This window comes from Suillus subalutaceus, assembly GCF_016647625.1.
Source record: "Suillus subalutaceus strain FC151 chromosome Unknown DFJ58scaffold_153, whole genome shotgun sequence".
NCBI classification, from domain to species: domain Eukaryota; kingdom Fungi; phylum Basidiomycota; class Agaricomycetes; order Boletales; family Suillaceae; genus Suillus; species Suillus subalutaceus.
In genome coordinates this window covers 88-17,815 of record NW_024540402.1, presented here as the reverse complement: position 1 = coordinate 17,815, position 17,728 = coordinate 88, and the positions used below count along the sequence as shown (strand labels likewise).

Sequence of the window (17,728 nt, the reverse complement as noted above, 5' to 3'; positions counted from 1 at the left end):
TTCAAGACTGGAGATTCAACACCTCGTTGCATAGTGGGTTCAGGGTGAGGTCCTAATCTTGCGCGGTCAGACCTTGATAGAAGGGAGAAAGATGTTCCTTCTATATCATCAACAAAAGAAACCGCTGGCGTGTATGGCCGGTTTACTGCCGTGTATGGTTTACAAACCCCGAACAGAATGGTAGAAGGTATGTATGAGCTTGTAGCATGTGTGCAAGGAGTAACAGATATGTGTGACATACAAAGTTTGTACACGAATTGTGCGAAGCTTGTAAAGTAAGAAGTGCAGAGGTACACATGAGATTGTAGCATGTATGCAAGTTGTAGCAGATACGTGCGAAATATAAAGCTACTACATGAAATGTGCGAAGGTTGTACCAATGATTAACAGAAGTGCAGAAGTATGTATGATCAAAATCTGGAGCTCAAACACTTGAACTCCATGCACATCATGAGCTTACCGAAGTCTTATATATAGGGAGTTTTGCTAAGTTATTTTTGGGTTTTTCAGATCCATTCGGTGCAGTCTAAGTATCAACTGCATAACCATAACACATATTCTAGTTGGTCACTTGAGAGTTCGGCGAGTTCTAAGTTATTTCTCCAGGCTCCAATTGCTTTAGATCTAGCTATAGTTAAGTGTAAAATCGACGGCCCATAAGTTAATAAATTTATTGATAAACTGCCTAAATGCGGATGGTACTTTCGTCTCTAGCCATGAACTCGGCCGACAGCAGCTTGGCGCTCGGCACGTGCGTCGATTGTATAATTTTCGTCAAGTCATTCACCTAGGACCCCGAACTTGAAGCTAAGCAGAATTCACGTTGAAGTTCCGACTTCGTCAAAGATCCGTCCGGCTCTATCACATAAGTATCAAGCCTCTTTCCTGCTACTATTACATTCCAGCTCTCCAGCAGCTGCCGTTCAATAGCACCCGCCCTTGTAAGTACTTTTCTTTATTCACCTCTTCTCGTGCCCTCGCTGCTACCTGGTACATGTAAGTTTTATCGGTTCTCTTTGTCTTCTTATTTTAGTAGCCTTCTGCATCGCTCTGCATCAGAAACCTTCCTCCGCCCTTTATTTTCCCTGCACCGTCTCGCACCTTCTCGATCGACTCCTCTCATGTCTTCTCAACTCCTCTCGCGCCTCCTCTCGTGCCTCCTCAAACTCCTCTCGCGCCTTCTCAGTTCCTCTAGTACTGTCTCGCATTGTCATTGTGTATGTATAGTGTGGCTTTTTACTTTTACTCTGTCTCTCGTCTCTGCTGGTTCACGTCATACATCACGACTCCCTTTGCATTGTCGATTTCGTATTCAGTACTAGTACTTGCCCTTCTGTACTCTGGCTACTGCTGTGCAATTTGATGTGCCCATTATCGTGATCAAATGGAGCCCACAATCACCTCACAATAGGGTAACAAGACTAGTGGGAATGTGTATAAGTTTATTATATGCACAAGGGACCACCAGGAAGCACAGTTGTAACAATAATTGTAGTAGCATGTATTGAACTTAAGCTTTACCACTTGAACAAGGGTTTACCGAGTGCCACAAGGCTGGTAGGAGTATGCATAAAACTTAGTTGCATGCACGGACTTAGATGGAGACTGACAAGCCTAACACAAGTCCGTCATGTGTTTGTGGGGATGGTAGCAATTGTACACCTTGTACTGGCTGTTGCTGGCCTGTTACATGGTATGCACGCCTTTGGTTTTTTTGTTGATGATCATGAGGTCTAGGTAATTCGAAACAAACAATATATACTCACCTGAGACGGAACATCAAAGCGCGACGCCTAATGATACTCTGTTTCCGCGAACCTAAGTGTCAGCGGCAGTCGGTTGGCAATTTGCCGTTCAAGTTGATTCGACTCGATTTTGAAAATTTCTAGCATAACGAGTTTGATCTTGGCAAATTTAAGTTCTGAGCCTTGTACAAGCTCGGAGCGCGGGCTTGCGCCCAGTGATGGATTGGCGTATCACGGCAAGTTGGCATGTGCATGAGGCCTCGCGCGCGGTGTTTCAATTTTCGAAATAATTTAGCGCCCGGTTCCAACGTTCAACCTTTTGCAACCACTGTCACTTATCTTGCACTCACCGATGGAAAAGTTCCTAAAGGACGAGACTCGGAACATGTACAACAAGTTCATGAAACCGGACTGATACACTTGTCACCCGTGGACCTTGCGATATGGCTGTGGAAGCTGCGAGCCGGTTGGCTGGAAATTCAACACCTCGCCGCATCCTCATTGCAAAGTCGGAGGGTTCCTGCCAGGAGGCCTGAGGCACCTTAAATCTTCGATCCATGATGAAACATAAACGTTTAAAGCCTCCGACTTCAACCCTACAACAATCTATTGACGGTGCTTTTGAAATTCTCAACATTGAGGATGTCTGCAGCATATACGGGTTTCAACGTTAACGTTAATACCCATTCACTACGTTTGTTCTCTCCTCATCCGCACCCGCGTCGCACTGACATCCTCCCAAAAGCAAACTCACCCGCTCCTCACGCCAAATACATTTCCTACTTCCCCCACAACTGATTATGCAACCAACGCATCGCACTCGTGAGCACGCTCGTACTCGCTTAACAACTTAATCGCACTCTTCTTGTTCCTTTCCTCCGTCTTGTAAAACCAATTCAATATGTTTCATTTGAAAACTAAGACGCTTCCTCGCGCTTGGGTTCAAAACCGGGTTTGAGCGCTGTCTGGTCGTCCCTCCAAACGCGCCCACTCCTGACGAATGTTTAGGGTACGAAGAATGGACCATCCCGTGGGATCACCTCGTCAATCTACAAGCAACAGGAACGAAAATCCGAGCAAAGATGATCCAAGGTGAGGAAGTCCAGCAGCAGAATACATGAAAAAGTTCCATGTCAACATATTCAAACCAGATACTTTGGCGTTACGGGACTCTGGCCTTACGGTTTTCGGTTCTTGGACTCGCTTGATGATGTATCGCCTACGCGAGACAAGTATATCTCTATTCCATCTACATCCCGGCACTTGCTCAGGCACCCGAGAGATTGATGCAGGTCGGAACGTTGTTTGGGTCGTTGAGGCTTAGGCTGAGACAGGGTGTGAGTAAGAGTGTGCGCAGAGATGTAAGGAGCGGAATGGCGTTTGCGAATCCAAGCTTCTCTTGAGTGGCCGATACGATACGTGAAGCGTTAGGCGCTGTCTACATCGGTGCGCATCTTCGTGTCAGGGACGGCCAATTCGAACAACGAACTGCCGATAATACAAGAACAACTTGGTGGAAACTTATGCACCTCGTTTGTGGACTAGATCTCGAGGAGACTCTGGTGCTCGAACAGCAGCTCAGTCCTTTCAACGAGGACCTCGATCCGCTGCTTATTCGACCGGATGTACCTCGTCTCAGGGCGCCTCATCCGCCTTTGCCTCCTCTACCGCATACATTCAAACCCAAGATCCGGTGTCGTGCGCCTCTGCATACCTCACCACCGTTGCAAAGACTAAACGCTCCACTTTACATCGCTACTGACTTCCCGAATCCTGCAGCAGACCCACTGTTTTCGATTTATCTTCAAACCTTCCCGTGTATATTTTTCCATCCTTTCTCATTTTACGTCCCACCTGACTGCCCTCGACGCAATGATCAATCTGTATGACCAGGTGCCGCTGATGGGGGTTTTGATACTGGTGTTGTACGCGATGATGCTGGCTAGAGCGAGTGAGGTCATTGTCGCGGATGAGAGCACTTTTGGAGCATTCATGAAGGATATTGTGGAGGCGGCATTGGGGATTTGAGATCGTGCATAGGAGATGAGCGCACGCCGTACAATGTGATCGGGCGGAGCCACCCCAGCGACATTGCAGACCGGAGGTACCAGCGCAGCTACTAGTAACTGATCCCCTTCCCTGTTAGGCGTTGAAGTTCCAGGAATCGGATGCCCCGCGGTCTCACAAGGCGGTTCCGATGTCTTTCACATGCTCGACAAACAAGTTTGTCTGCTTCCAGCTCCTGCTAGGCTTTCTATCCTTGCCGAATTTTTATGTTAGAGTACATATCACCGCATGTACTAAGTATTTGAAAACATGCAATTTGATGTCGCTCTCAATAAATGACTGTCATTGTAGTATGGTATGCAGCATTCAGATCATAGAGAAAAGATATTGTTGGTAGGCTTCGAACCTGCACCATCCAGGAGGAACTGACTTGGAATCTGGTAAGGCCAGGGGAAGTACTTTGTTACAGAATGTCAATTCTTGAACATCATGGTACGCCGTCACCATCCAAGTGGTCATAGACGTAGAGGCCTCCGCCACAATGGCCGCTGTGATCCGAGCAGCATTATAAGTATGCAAAAAGTAGACTGATGCGTTCATACTCACAGAATGAGTGGTTTCTCCCCTGCCCACATATCGCCCAAGGCAAAGTATGCAACATCAAACTCTGTGCGTGCTAGCACTTTCCCTTGGGACTTGTCTGACAATGCAAGCATCGGATCCCATACTCGCACGCACCCATCGTTTCCCCCACTGACAATGCCAACGCGTCGCCGATCCCGCCCCTCGACCCAGCATGCATGAACAACACCATACCTGGGTGAACCTATTACATCTAATTCCTTGTGTTTGAACACCACAAGGGGACCTTTGGTTAGCATGCGAATGTCGTACATATGTGTGGCATTATCTGAGCGTGCCACAGCAAGGAGGCGACCTTCGGAAGAGAAAGTGGCCGCCGTGACTTCAAATGAAGAAAATTGTGAAATAGATGCCTCGAGCGTTGTTTCAGCAATGGCATGTCCCGACTTGCGGGCAACATCATACAACCTTATGGGGTGCTGATTATTCTCACCACATGTGATCAGGACATATGAGCTCCCTATGCAGTATTATATCAGTCAGGTCGCAGGTAAATATACTCACTTACCATCTGGACTGATGGCTCCTGCATCACCTGCTTCATTAGCGCTGAAGGGAAATAGCTCTCGACCTTGTGACATATCATATGCATGGTGGAAACCTTGGTCCTTTCCCTCACCATCTGAGTCGTGAGGTTCTGAAGATGTGTATATAAGGCGCTCAGTTGGACCGCATCCCCACAGTACAGTACCCGTAGCATGCCCAGCATCAGGAGGAGCAACATGAAGTTTGGTCTCTGGATCAGGCAGAGGCATAGCTCTGAACTCTGTTGATGAAGCAAATAAATTCATTGTCTTGAAGATGGAAACTGTGCTGAGTGGATATGTTAGCTCCAACAACATTGTTAATTTGGAGGTGATACAAACCCGTCTCGACAAGACACAGCAATGTTTGCGCCATTGGATGAGCGCACCAAGTCCTGGGCAGCATCCCCGAGCGTAACTATTAACAAGGAAATCAGTGGGTACAAAGGCGGCAATGATTGACTTACTGGAATTCATCATCCAGGGGACGCTGGTGACTGATTCAATCATTTCCACTGCATCGACCTGAGGCAGCTGCCAAATCTGCACTTGACAATCATTCCCAGTCGATAGAAATTGTTTGGGGCTACAGTGAATATTAACTCATCAAGCACAACAACTGCAGGGCCAAACCATACTTCAATGGATTGAACAATACATCATTCACTGTGTAGTATTTCTTCGAAGAAGCTGCGACGTGGCTCAGTCATAAGCGCCGCATGTGCAGAAGAGAATCACCTCCACGATCAATGCAGTGAGCTTCGACAATGTGACCTGCAAGTGTAATTAGACAGAGCCTTCCCACTTGCTGACATAATTACATCGGCCCTGGTCGAGCACTACCAATGTCCCGGCATTGTTGTCTAATTGGGGGGACGCTATAGGAATGAGATATCTCTAATGAGAAGAGAACGCGATGCGCACACCTTCCCGATCTTCATCGGAATAGTCAGGATGCCCACCCGACGCTGCTGCACACGCTACGATGGTTCCTGGGACTTGAACGATCTTATGTATGGCTAAGAAGCTCGTCAGGACTGATGCCAAAATAGTGGTTAGAGAGCATCAGCTCACGTCCTGACGCCGAATGACGATGCGATTGCACAGCAGCCAACTTATCGTATGCCAGATCTTGAAACAATTTGAGAGGGCGCGTGCGTCCCGGTAAGTGCGAAGCGAAGCGAAGTCGAGCTGGTGGTTTGAGCGCGCGGGGTCGGAAGCCTGGCACTGAATTTAACTGAGCAAAATTTCGTCACTCTCCAACATAGATATAGATAACGACGCACTTTTCCCCAAAAGTATTGCTCCTTGTAGATTGGATCCAAGGGGGTAACTGGATAGTGCGAAGCAAAGTGCTTCAGACGCGACGGCCGCAGTCCTCCAGGCCATGGACGCGCCGGCTCGACGTCGAGCTCCCCATTCGGTGAAAAGTCTTCGGCCTTGTTGCTTACGGGCACTGGTTTCCACTGGAAACAAAGTTTAAACAAATGAGTATCGATTGAAGAGGCACTCACTTTAGATTCATCCGAAATGTTTAGAGAAGCCATATAATTCGCGTACTCATCTTCTGAATCATGTCCAGGGTCTTCGGATGGTAGTACTTGTGACGGGGACGGTAATGCATCTGCGCGAGAGAGAAAATTGTTCTGTTCATGCGCGTCGTTACTGCAGTCCATTGGGAAAGCGATCTCATCGTTCGCGTAGACGGCAAACAAGTTGCTATCCTCGGATCCAAGTCTGGGTTTCTAAAAGGATAAGTACGTAAGGCAAGTATGGGAGCGATATCGAGCAAGATCTCGCCTTTGCAAGGATGTCATCGTCGCTATTATAAATCGAGGAATCATTGATTTCCGGCTCCTTCCACCCAGATGGCTGCTTGCGTTTTTCCTTTTGTCGGCTGCGCGCGTTTGCAATTGCGATGGTAGAACTTGTTGCACGCTTCTTTGACGATGGGCGCTCCATCGTGATCGGGGCGAAATGGATTGGTAGGCTTGACTGATCGGCAGTCCACGGTAGATAAAAGTCTAAAACCTAATACCATCAAACAAACACGTAACACAACATACCACAACACCGCTCACTACTCACTACTCACTCGCATGCGCAACCACAAGGTCCCTGGAGGGTGATGATCTTAGATTCCTGAACAGTCAATTTTGCACTGCGACAAATAGTGATGTAGCAACCAGTAATCGTTTCTAGATGCGAACCTGTATATCTACTCCATGGCAGCGGCGCCAAACAGCCACGGCTCATGCTCCATCCCCACCCATACATCTGCAGCTCATAGCATATTTCAGAAAGGCGCACACGAGAAAGTGAAGGCAGATACCTTCCAGGCATCCAAGACGGCGCCGGAGAGACGGGAGACGGACGCGCAGGTGGTGGATGAGTGGGGAGGATAAGCCTCCGCGTTCACAGGAAAGATGCGTATCTGCATGCAAAGGGGAAGAAGAAAAATAAATGTGAGAGTTGCAAAGGGAACACTCGGTACAAGGCCCAATGCAGCGAGTTGATGCAATCCAAAAATCCGTGACGACATAGAAAGCCAACGGCAAAAAAGCGAAAAAAAGCGACCCACCTATCACGCCGTACATCATCTCAACAACTTGCCATCGCAAAGTCCTACGCGCCTGTTATGCATATACGAAATGCTTGCTCCTAGCCAAACTGCTCCTCTTGCTCGCCAGTTTGAATGAACGCAATCGCAAGCTCTGAGGCGCGACTATACTTGAAGGCGATATTCTGCGGCGAGAGCACTGATGACTGTTGAGAATCCAATTCGTCTGAATCTCCGAGGTCAAACATCGAAACGCATCCATTCTATAACGAGATTGTTAACGAGGAAGCCTGAATGACAGATACCTGTGAAAAAACCGTACCACCTGGCGCAACGAGCGAAACTGTTTGCGAAATCAGGATCCGCGTCCAGATTGTTTGCTATGACAAGATCTGGAGGATAGGAGACGTCAAGCTGAGCAGACTTCCACTCCATCTTGGCATTCGGTGAGCCGCAACTAGTGTTAGTGAGTGGTCGTCATTTGGGAGACAACTGGTTGGGACCTCTACTGCGTATATGGATCATCGTATGCTGGTGCTCCGCTCAGCATTGGAAGTGCAAAGTCCATTGCAGGCACAGCGCTTCCCCTCTGACTCGCAGGCGTGATTCGCTTCCCCTCTGACTCGCAGGCGTGATTGCCCTGGAAGGAAGGGAAACTGGGGCGTCCATACGACAGACCGGGTCATGGTACACTGTGTTCCCGGATACTGCGATCTTAGCACTCGCGCTCGACATCGGGCGTTCTCCTGCAGGGGTATAGCCTACACCAAGCCTTTGGTCGAGCAAAGATTGGACTGCCACGGTGTCTTTATCTAATCTCCTGCGTTAGTTTGATCCGCTGCGAGATGACGAGGGTCCAAACCAGCCCCTTCGCAGACGATAGGAGTTACGCCAGCTGTCGGGTCTTACGACAGGCTGGGTATTCATGGAGTCGTCATCTTGCGGGCAGCATGAACCGAGCTCCTGGGCGCGTACGCGGCGAGCAGTGAAGACTTTGAGTCCTCCAGGTCACTCATTGGGTAAGAAGCACTGCGGACGGATTTTTCCTTTTCATTAAGTATGGAGCGGTCTGAAGGTTTGCGGGGTGACAGTGCCCTCGAAAGGTGGGGGTGGAAGTAGGGGCGCGATGTGCTCGGGCAGAGAGGGATGACTTGAGTTGTACATGTGTGATCGGGGTATGTCTTCTAGTTCTTCCTCATCTCCAATGCGGAGGAGCTCGCCAGGAAACATGATGCGGCCTAGCATTTCGCTGTTGGTGTGGGCAGGGATGCCATCACCACTGTACGCCCGTCCAAAGTGTCCCGGGCCAGGCAGGACGACGCCATAGTCTGCGGGAGCCTGGGAGAATTTTGTTCGATCGGGGCTAGCGCTTCTTACAATACGAGGTGGCGCAGCACCGGGGGAAAGAGAAGATACTGGACGTGGATGTCGTTCAGGATCAGTAGCGGTGGAGCAGGGCCAGCGGCCTAAGCCCAGAGCAAGGCAGACAAGCTGAGATGATGATGGATGGTGAAACCTAGTCTGCGTGCTGACTAATCTGTGGAAAGGGCCAATAGGAATCTTGGTGCGTAGCTCCTGCCCTTGGGACCCCTGGTCCAGCGGTGCTGCGACGGAGGAAAGAATCTGCTTCGTCATCACCGCTGTTACGAGGAGAGCCCAGACCAGCTGGACGGTTCTCCTCCTCGCCGGTTGCATCTGGGGTAAGAATATTCCATCCTGTTCATTAGGTTGTGATGGCTTTGGAGTGTCGTCGACAGGAGTTCCAGCGGACTAACCAGATGAAAAACAGAGGCAAGATGATGGAAAAGATGATAGCACCCGATGATAATACCGATGAGGGCTCATTTAGATAAGGCAATTGCGTTCGAAGAGTGATTTGATGTGGTAGAGGTGGAAAAGGAAGGGGATGTGGAGGCAGAGACAAATGAGGCAGATGTAAATGATACGATGGTAAAGAGGAAGTAGGTGTCGCAGAGGACGTTAGGGTGAAGGTAGAGGATGTCGCGGTGGACGAAGTCGTTAGAGAAGAAGTTGAAGCTGCTGGCGAGGTGAGACCACCGTAAGTCCAAGCGCCGTCACCCGCCTGAGGGAATCTGGAAGGCAAGGATGTCAGTACATAACTTCATTAGCGAAGGTTGCCTGCCCCCAGCATGGAGGTCGGACGCACAGTATGAGATGTTCCCCCTTTTTGGTCTAGTAAAACATCAGCTGTCGTACTTTCTGGATGTGCGAAATAATCACAAAATAGTAGAAGCTTCCACTCTTGAAGCTTGATACCCCAGTCGTAATCGATAGCACCATAACGCTTCAGAACAAGTCATCGGCAAGCTCATCACCAAGCCACTGCATGCCACGATTTCGTACCAAGTGCTTTGTTGTGCCTGTTCGATCGCAACTTGAACTTTAATTTTAACTAGCAGACTTTCCGTTCTTAGGATTGACTTGATGAGAAATAATGTTCTGAGTCGGGGAGGGCGATTCACCCTAGGGCGGCGCGCACCTAGTACTATGGCAGTCCTGCGGATGCACATGTGTGCAAAAGTCCGGTAAATAGAGTTCAAAGTTGGTGGCTCGCTGTCATGAAGGTAGTAATTAATTATAACTTATGTCGAGGATTTTACGCCGTTTTACGGTCACGTGATCTTCGGGTTCCGCCGGATTCCTTCCCGCACGGTGCTGTTTCCCTCTAGCAGTGTTCTTGTTCTCTCAATGACGCGCTGCGTGTCTCTTAAAACAAATCGGATTTGCGGAGGCCCAAAAACGAGACCTTCGGTGTGAAACGTACGACAACTCTTACAAAAGCAAAAACTACACAACATCGAAGAATGCAAAGTTCGAAGAAAGATACAGATCCAGTTGTGTGTGTGGTTCATGCCGGCCCAGCGACAGTGAGTGTGTGCTACAAATGTGGATGGGGTTGATACATGGACAAGTGTTGGTGGTATGCGGACCCAGAAATATGGTGATGTGGGGCCGTGGTGTTATAGTCTCAGCGGGAGGAGGATGCTCGAACTTCTGGGCAGCCGTTCTTACTTGCTCGTCCAGTGATTTCTCCGCGTCCCTCGCGCTGGCGCTGAATCGCATCGAAAAGTGGCTTGACACCGCGGGTCGCCTCAGGGTATGCTTCCAGAAATACTCCCTCGTCCCGCTGCAGCCTGTCGAAGCCTGTGATGAGTTGCAAGCAACCAAGCGCTGCTCTTGAACCCACAATCGGCGTGAAAGGCTACTCACCGGTAGAACTCGACAGCGATCACCTTGCGGATGTTCCGCTTCACGCCAGTGACCGTGCGCATGGGGCCAGTGTACCACTCTTCGGGCCAATCCTTAAGTGCCTTGCCGCCGATGGATGCAGCAGGGTCTTCCCACTGCTTCACGGCAGTGCACCACGCCTCTGGTCCACGTGGGAGGTCTGGGATGCCGACGCCAGGGATGGGAGCTGCCTTTTTTGCTGCAGCGCTATGCCGGTGGCTGTTGGAGGGTGGCACCTGTGGTGTAGGAATGGCGCGAGGCGAGGGACAAGAGGTCGAGTCCATGGGAACCGGGGCGGGTGTTGTAGAAGGAGCTGTGGCCTGATGGCACAGGGTTGGCTGTAGATACTGGGAGGAAGAGACTGAGGTCGAAATCAAGATTGGAGGTTGTGATGGTGGCGGCGATGGTGAGGAATACGAGGATGAGGCTGGAGCAAGTGTTAGTTTGTTTAGGACTTCCTCGGCGCTACACACTCTTCACTTCGACATCTCTTTCCGATTCAGACCCGAAACCTAGGATTGCAAGACTGATCAAGCTAAGCCGGTCTTCGCCGCGTGCGCTGAGGTCGATATAAGGTTGTGATTGATGGTCAGACAAAAGATAATGGAGAAGAGATAGATCCCCAAATACGCATGCTTGGGGTGCTAAGCCCGAATCGGGTGACAGCGAGTGGGATATGAGACTTGAACTCGGATACAAAGGATGAAGATCAGGCTCCGGGGAGAAATCCAGTGGTCCAAGTGATACAGGGACCATCGTTATGATAAAACGTCTGGGTCACTGTCGGGTCACTTATAACAGTAGAGCAGCAATAACCGTTGCCAGTTACCGCATCGACCACCAGACGGGACCTATCTTGTCCTCGCGTGAAGACCGCGAAACGAAAATATGGGGCCACAGAAGAACTGGAAAAGGACAGGTAAGCAGATGAGTTAAAAAGCAACGACGAGCTACAAACCACGCCGACATCAGTTTCGGGGTGCTTTTCAACTATAGAACCGAACACCCTGTCCCAGTTTGGCCTGCCGAAATGAGTGGGAGCACGCAAAGAAGGGATAGCGTCTTTCTCTGCACCGACATCTTGGACCTAAGGAAAATACAATTAGTACGGAAACCACTGAGAAAAATGGGTACCGCGCACTATAATGTTGTTCATGTCATCCTCCTTGATCTTTGCAGTGAGGTAGATGTTGATCCTGCTCTTCGATAGCCTGCAGTAGTGAATGGAACCACTCGGCGCTGCCAAAGTCGCGGATGACCCAAGTGAAGTAGACCTTGGAGAGACGGGTAGGCTTGGAGTTGTTCAGGTTGTCCATGCGGTACCAGATCGACTTTGGAATACTGAATGGATATGGTTAATGTCGTCATCGAGTAAATGAGAGATGTGATACGCACGAAGCGAAGGGTGTGACACCAATACCAGCACCAACAAGGTAAACAGTCTCGTAATTTAAGAATTCCTCACTGGCACTACCAAACGGACCGTCAACCATTGATACGAGGGAGCACCCGGTTGAACGGCGGATTTGCGTTCGTGCCAATAACCTTTCCACCACTGGCGTTGACATCCTTGGAATCCTTAGAGTCAAAGTTACAGCCGACAGCCTTGGCGAGCGCAGCGGTGAAGTCACCGACGACACGGATGTGCACAGAAATATAATCTTCCTCAGGAGCGCTGTGGCATTATAAAGATGTATTGCCCTGCCCGCGTAGTGGTCTTCTCCTTTTTGATTTGATTTCAATGACTTGGATGTGGCGGGAGTGATGGTAGACTGTGGGCATTATGGAGGCCAGGACTGACGGTATAGGTCCCATTGGAACTCCGAGCAAGCGGATAACCAGTAGCTTTAGATGCCAGGGCACTTGAGCGACTTAGACTGAAAGAAATCGTGTCAACTATAGAAAAATATGAAAAGAACCATAAACGTACCGAGCATTAACCTCAATGCCACAGTATTCCTTGACATTGGGGTCCTACTGCCCCATATTTTGCCCCAACCAAGTGTTTTCAGTCGTGGGCGAAGAATACTCCTCTGGCGCATGTCCAGTATTGTCTGAGCTGTGGGATGAAGCCGGAGTATCCGTAGAAGTGAAAGAACGTTCTGAGTGGAGATGTATTATATACGAGCCTAACGCCATAGGCTGCAATCGAGCCTGGCGAATTAAGTCAAGGAAGAGGGAGACGCCCTGCCGAGACTACAAGGAGATCAGACGACAGTAACGAAGAAAGACAACAAAATAAGCTAACTCTTTGAACGTGAGCCTTGAACCGAGCGAGTCCATGGCTCTCAATCCGTTTCGTCATTCCCCAGCCGAACTTGGAGGAAGTTCATTGTCTGAACATGTGTAGCCCGATATTAGCCCCGCGGAGGCTTGAAATCGAGGAACTCACTCTTCTGACTTATTAGAGCTCCTCGCATTTGCTTCGAATGTCTGTATCGCAAACGTGCGATGCCTGTGAAGGACTGCGTGGTGCATACATATCCTCTAATGAACGTTCCTCTGGCTGCAACCTGGCTGTTTTCAGGGTGGGGGCGTTCTTGAGTAGGTCATGTGCTTGGGCGGACCGTATCAGTCTTTCAACTAGGGCTCGGTCGTCTATGACAAGTGCTTGGACGCGCGAGACGAATGCTTGGACGCTGAACGTGCCTTTTGTTTGGTCTGGGGGTGGAGGACTAGTTGCTGAAGTAGGAGTAGGAGGAGGTTGCAAGTGATTGGCGAAACAGGAACCGAGACCACCAAGAGTGAATGCAGACCGAAGGTTGACGGGATAGCCTATTTGCTCCGCTGCATCCAAAGCGGCATTGACATTAGATGCAGCTGTGGACTGGCGAGCACCATTCACTCATACTAAGCCGCAGTAATGAACAAGACCGCGATAGAACTGAGTTGTATGGGGTGGTGTCGAGGGCCGTTGGTGTTGAACAAATTGTGCGGCTAGATCTAGTCTTAGTGCGGGACAAAGAGCAACGCGATTGTGACAAACGGTCACACTGCCTCGTTAGGGCAGCCCCTGGTCTGAGTGTGAGGCGCGTTGCAACATTTAATGAAAGGGTAAGAACTACACACCTCTAGGAACATTCAGAGTAGCAGAAACCGTAGTGAGAATGTAAGGCTACATTTAAAGCAAAATTTTGAGGGAAGGGAACCAGAAATGCAAATTTTCGCCACGCTGCGCGCCGCATTTTACAAGAAAAGAACGGAAAAGTCGGGGGTAAAGTGCCCGCCGCACTTTATTTTACCGTAAAATCTTGGGATTTTACGGGTGGCTGAGAGCTCCGGCGGCGGAATTTTACATGGATAGAGCGGGCGGGCGCACGAGCTCATTTTCACCATACAATTAAGCAAATTCAAACATGTATATTGCATGGGTGCACGGCACGTATATACAGCTGTACATTATGGACAGAGAAAAAAACATAAACTATGCCATCTTTCTGCGTGTGCGCACGTGAAATTTCGACGGAATCGCGTAGCAACAACAGCGCGAGGTTGAATGGACGCGACACGGCGACACAAGGGGCCCGGCGAGCTCCGTTGGTGAGTGGTTTCTGTGCTTGCGAGTGGTCCTCAAGTGCAGGTACAGGCGCGGTGCATCCTGTAATGCGAAGACGAACGGAACGGGAGCTGCAGATCTGCGCGTTATAGTACTGGTAAGTACTACGCGTCGCGTTGCTGATGTGTCAGCGGGGTCACGTGCTTTGGCGTTTTACACGCCTGTGGTAAAATGAGGCAATAAAACCGACTTTAGCTTTTGCGCGCGTCCACAAATAAATATACATAAGTTGATTCCAAATATAGAAGGTCCGCTTCAGACCACGCTCCGCTGCGCTCGCGCCTCACTGGTGCACTCATCATGAGTATGTGATATTCAGGCGTTTTCAGATGACGCCGCCGCCGCCTCTATAAGTGATAATCCCACCCACTTAATGGTCTTGCTTATGACGACACCACTGGTACTGCTTCTCTTCACAATACATCCTCCCGTACAGCCAGATTTCTGCATCTACCTTCCTGTGAGTCTGCTACAAGTATGTGATCGTCTGAGGTCAAGCGCTAACTAGATTTTTCAGGCCAGATTATGAACATCGCGCTAGATTTGATAGGTGTGGTCGTGATTACAATGCTGGAGGGTGAGATATGCAGCTGCAATACTCAGTGATATTGACTTGGCTCAAACATCATGCTAGTCATTGTGATCACTCAGTTGCACGCCATGTATCAGCATTCCAGAATGGTGCTGATAATTCTCATCGTCGCCTTTCTGGCTATCGCTGTTACCAATATAGTGGTAGCCGTAATAACAATGAAGCATTTTTCAAGAGGTAAGTTTACTTATGGATGACGAACTTTCAAAGTGCATCCAGCTCATTGACGCATTCCAGAGGAGCTTATTCTGTCTTGGACCTGTTGGCGCACTGTTGAATTCGAGGGACATGTGGTCCTTGTAGATTCCATATGCTGGATACTTGGCACTGGATGAGAGGTCCTCATGTGTACGATGTTTTAATTCGGAACGAGACCTTGAAGGTAAAGCTTTTCGATACAGTCGGTTAGTGCAGTTCGCCGCTCTTTGGCGTTCGTTACTGAACTGGATTACAGGTCTTGGTGAGGGCCCTGAAGGAAATTCCCCCGATAAGGACGCTCGAGGAATTCTGAAGAAGCTCCTTCGAGATCTTATGAAGCAAACTGGTATTCATCTCCTCATGTACTGCGTGCGGGGTGTGAGAGTGACGAAGGCGCTCTGCTGCAACTACGTTTTAGTCCGCTCCGAAGTGAAGGAGAGAGTTTCCAATCGTTCTTGTCGCCAGGAGTTTAGAAGACAAAGGAGAGAAATGGAAGAATGGTGGAGTGATAACGAGCGATCCATCTCAGACTTCGGGATGACCTTTACTGGTCACGCATGTGTCACCACGGTGACTATCGATAAATATGCAGGGGATAAGCTCAAGCGGCGCCACAAACAGTCATGCCATTCCGTCTGTCGACTTATCGAGCAGTATCACCTGTCGGAAAGAGTTCAAAACTCCACACTTAGATGTCGGCCGATGGCTACATGGCGCTATCCAGCAGGTATCAACAATGACCACAAGGTACGTAGTTTTGGGATACTCGTACACATATCTTACCAACATGATGAACAGGAAAAAAACATAAATATATCGTACTTGCTGAGGAGACAGCGGCAAGCGCTGGTTCACTCGCTAACCTCATGGTGGCACAGGAGGGTAGCGCCCACAGCTCCCGACTTGCAACTCTGTACGCTGCAGTATATAGAGGACTGTCGACCTGTATGACGAGATTTCAAAGGCATTCGAAACCATTCGATTTGAAGACCCGCATCTGGAAATCAAAGAGCACTCGATCCCTCCCGAAATGCGCGCGAGATGCGTAGTCATCAGGTGCTCCTTGTGCCCTATTTTACCAACATTGATGAGTAGGAACGAGGATCAAAGTATCATACTCGCTGGGGAGACAGCCGCGAGCGTTGGTTCACACGTAAACCTCATGGCAGGAGATGAAGCAGCGCCCATAGCTCCCGATCGCGACGTGCAACATTGCATGTTGCAATGTTCAGAGACTGTCGACTCCGATGACGAGACATGCGAGGCGATCAAAACCATTCGAGTCGAGGACCCGCATGTTGGAATCAAAGAGTGCCCTATCACTCCCGACATCGATGATGGGTGCGTAGTCTTCAGAAGTTCCTTGTGTCGTGCTTTGCCAACATTAATGAGTAGGGACAATGGAGTCGTACTCGTGGGGGAGAAAGCGGCAAGCGATGGTTCGCGCGGCAACTTAGTAGTGGGAGGCGGGGTGGTAGCTGACATAGGACGCCGTATGCTGCAATGCTCAGAGATTGTCAACTCAGATGACGAAACTTCCGAGGCGCTCGAAAAAAACATTCCACTCGAGGACCCGCACCTGAGAATCAGAGAACCGACATTGATGAATCGGAATAATGATATCGTACTCGCTGGGAAGACAGCAGCAAGTAATGGTTCTCTTGTCAACCTCATGGAGGGAGATGTGGTAGCGCGCACAGCACCTGACGTGCGACGCCGTGTGCTGCAATGGTCAGAAACTGTCCATTTCGATGACAGGACTTCTTACGCCTCGTGGACCCGGTGTTTGAGAATTAGAGGATACGCCATTATCCCTCCCCCAAACGATTACAGGGTGCATAGTCTTCAGATTCTCTTCGTACCAAATTCGTCTAATTTGATTGGTAGGAACAAGATCCCAAGTATTGTGTTCTTTCGTCAACTCGACCTGCATATGGGAATCACAATGTTCCTTGTCCCTCCCAACATGTATGCAAGGTGCGTAGTCTTCAGGCGTCCCCTGTACCGCAGTTTGATTTTATCAGTAGGAATAAGCATACAATTATGATGCTCTTTTGGTAGACTGGAGTGAGCAAAAGCTTACTCGTCAACATGATGGCGAGAGAGAGAGAAGGTAGCGCACACAGCTCCTGACATGCGATGTCGTCTATTGCAGTGTACAGAGACCGTCGACTTGGATGACGAGATTTCCGTCGAAACGATTCGACTCGAGGACCGACATCTGGGCATGATAGAGTGCCTTATCCCTCCCAGAATGTGTGCAAGGTGCGTAGTCTCAGATGCTCTTAGTACCATAGTTTGTCTAATTTGAACAGTAGAGACAAGTACGAGCTTGTCGTGCTCTTTTGGCAGACGGGAGCAGGCAAAGGTCACTCATCAACCTCATGACGGGGAGAGGGGGGGGGTAGCATCCACACCTAACATTCAACGCCATATTCAATATTCGACTCGGATAACAAGAATTCTATGGCGTTTTCACGTCTTGAAGACCTGCATCTGAGCATCAGAGAATACCATATCCCTCCAAACATGGTGTAAGGTGCGTAGTCCTCAGATGCTCTCCGTATCGTAGTTGTCTAACTTGACTAGGAACAAGCACAAAATTATCGCGCTCTTGTGGCAGACGGGAACAGGCAAAGGTCACTCGTCAACCTG

The 17,728-nt window shown here is 49.4% G+C and overlaps 7 protein-coding genes across 7 annotated transcripts; 2 read left to right on the top strand and 5 right to left on the bottom strand.

The window, feature by feature from the left end:
- Nucleotides 1–3,268: 3,268 nt before the first annotated feature.
- Nucleotides 3,269–3,691, top strand: DFJ58DRAFT_733613 (uncharacterized protein; the record flags this gene model as incomplete). Its single annotated transcript, XM_041386316.1, has 2 exons — nucleotides 3,269–3,563; nucleotides 3,639–3,691. 2 exons carry the CDS (start codon nucleotides 3,269–3,271, stop codon nucleotides 3,689–3,691), a joined length of 348 nt encoding a protein of 115 aa, XP_041238298.1.
- Nucleotides 3,692–4,239: 548 nt separating this feature from the next.
- DFJ58DRAFT_860782 (WD40-repeat-containing domain protein) lies at nucleotides 4,240–6,594 on the bottom strand (the record flags this gene model as incomplete). The annotated part of the gene is made up of 11 exons (XM_041394017.1): nucleotides 4,240–4,300; nucleotides 4,359–4,854; nucleotides 4,903–5,207; nucleotides 5,261–5,336; nucleotides 5,386–5,504; nucleotides 5,557–5,608; nucleotides 5,740–5,796; nucleotides 5,845–5,955; nucleotides 5,993–6,155; nucleotides 6,205–6,384; nucleotides 6,433–6,594. 11 exons carry the CDS (start codon nucleotides 6,592–6,594, stop codon nucleotides 4,240–4,242), a joined length of 1,782 nt encoding a protein of 593 aa, XP_041238297.1.
- Nucleotides 6,595–7,579: 985 nt separating this feature from the next.
- Nucleotides 7,580–8,046, bottom strand: DFJ58DRAFT_733611 (uncharacterized protein; the record flags this gene model as incomplete). Its single annotated transcript, XM_041386315.1, has 4 exons — nucleotides 7,580–7,741; nucleotides 7,801–7,821; nucleotides 7,866–7,935; nucleotides 7,988–8,046. The coding sequence occupies 4 exons, from the start codon at nucleotides 8,044–8,046 to the stop codon at nucleotides 7,580–7,582; spliced, it is 312 nt and encodes a 103-aa protein (XP_041238296.1).
- A 2,505-nt stretch (nucleotides 8,047–10,551) lies between these two features.
- Nucleotides 10,552–10,894, bottom strand: DFJ58DRAFT_616411 (uncharacterized protein; the record flags this gene model as incomplete). Its single annotated transcript, XM_041380975.1, has 2 exons — nucleotides 10,552–10,633; nucleotides 10,710–10,894. Coding segments are annotated over 2 exons (267 nt in total), but the record flags the coding sequence as incomplete, so codon positions are not given.
- A 237-nt stretch (nucleotides 10,895–11,131) lies between these two features.
- Nucleotides 11,132–11,718, bottom strand: DFJ58DRAFT_121541 (uncharacterized protein). Its single transcript, XM_041378733.1, has 2 exons — nucleotides 11,691–11,718; nucleotides 11,132–11,632 (listed from the first exon to the last, which is right to left on the bottom strand). Exon 2 carries the CDS (start codon nucleotides 11,481–11,483, stop codon nucleotides 11,193–11,195), a length of 291 nt encoding a protein of 96 aa, XP_041238294.1. The 5' UTR covers nucleotides 11,484–11,632; nucleotides 11,691–11,718; the 3' UTR covers nucleotides 11,132–11,192.
- Nucleotides 11,719–11,818: 100 nt separating this feature from the next.
- Nucleotides 11,819–12,471, bottom strand: DFJ58DRAFT_121539 (uncharacterized protein). The gene is made up of 2 exons (XM_041378732.1): nucleotides 12,123–12,471; nucleotides 11,819–12,068 (listed from the first exon to the last, which is right to left on the bottom strand). Exons 1-2 carry the CDS (start codon nucleotides 12,293–12,295, stop codon nucleotides 11,885–11,887), a joined length of 357 nt encoding a protein of 118 aa, XP_041238293.1. The 5' UTR covers nucleotides 12,296–12,471; the 3' UTR covers nucleotides 11,819–11,884.
- A 2,848-nt stretch (nucleotides 12,472–15,319) lies between these two features.
- DFJ58DRAFT_634847 (uncharacterized protein) lies at nucleotides 15,320–15,697 on the top strand (the record flags this gene model as incomplete). The annotated part of the gene is made up of 1 exon (XM_041381263.1): nucleotides 15,320–15,697. A coding segment is annotated over one exon (378 nt), but the record flags the coding sequence as incomplete, so codon positions are not given.
- Between the last annotated feature and the right edge of the window lie 2,031 nt (nucleotides 15,698–17,728).

Bases quoted from the DNA above. Each gene is read 5' to 3' on its own strand.
- DFJ58DRAFT_121541 (XM_041378733.1), bottom strand. From the start codon at position 11,483: ATGGTCCCTGTATCACTTGGACCACTGGATTTCTCCCCGGAGCCTGAT.
- DFJ58DRAFT_121539 (XM_041378732.1), bottom strand. From the start codon at position 12,295: ATGTCAACGCCAGTGGTGGAAAGGTTATTGGCACGAACGCAAATCCGC. The intron at 12,069-12,122 runs GTGCGTATCACA...ATATCCATTCAG, and splicing joins GGTGTCACACCCTTCGCTTC to TATTCCAAAGTCGATCTGGT.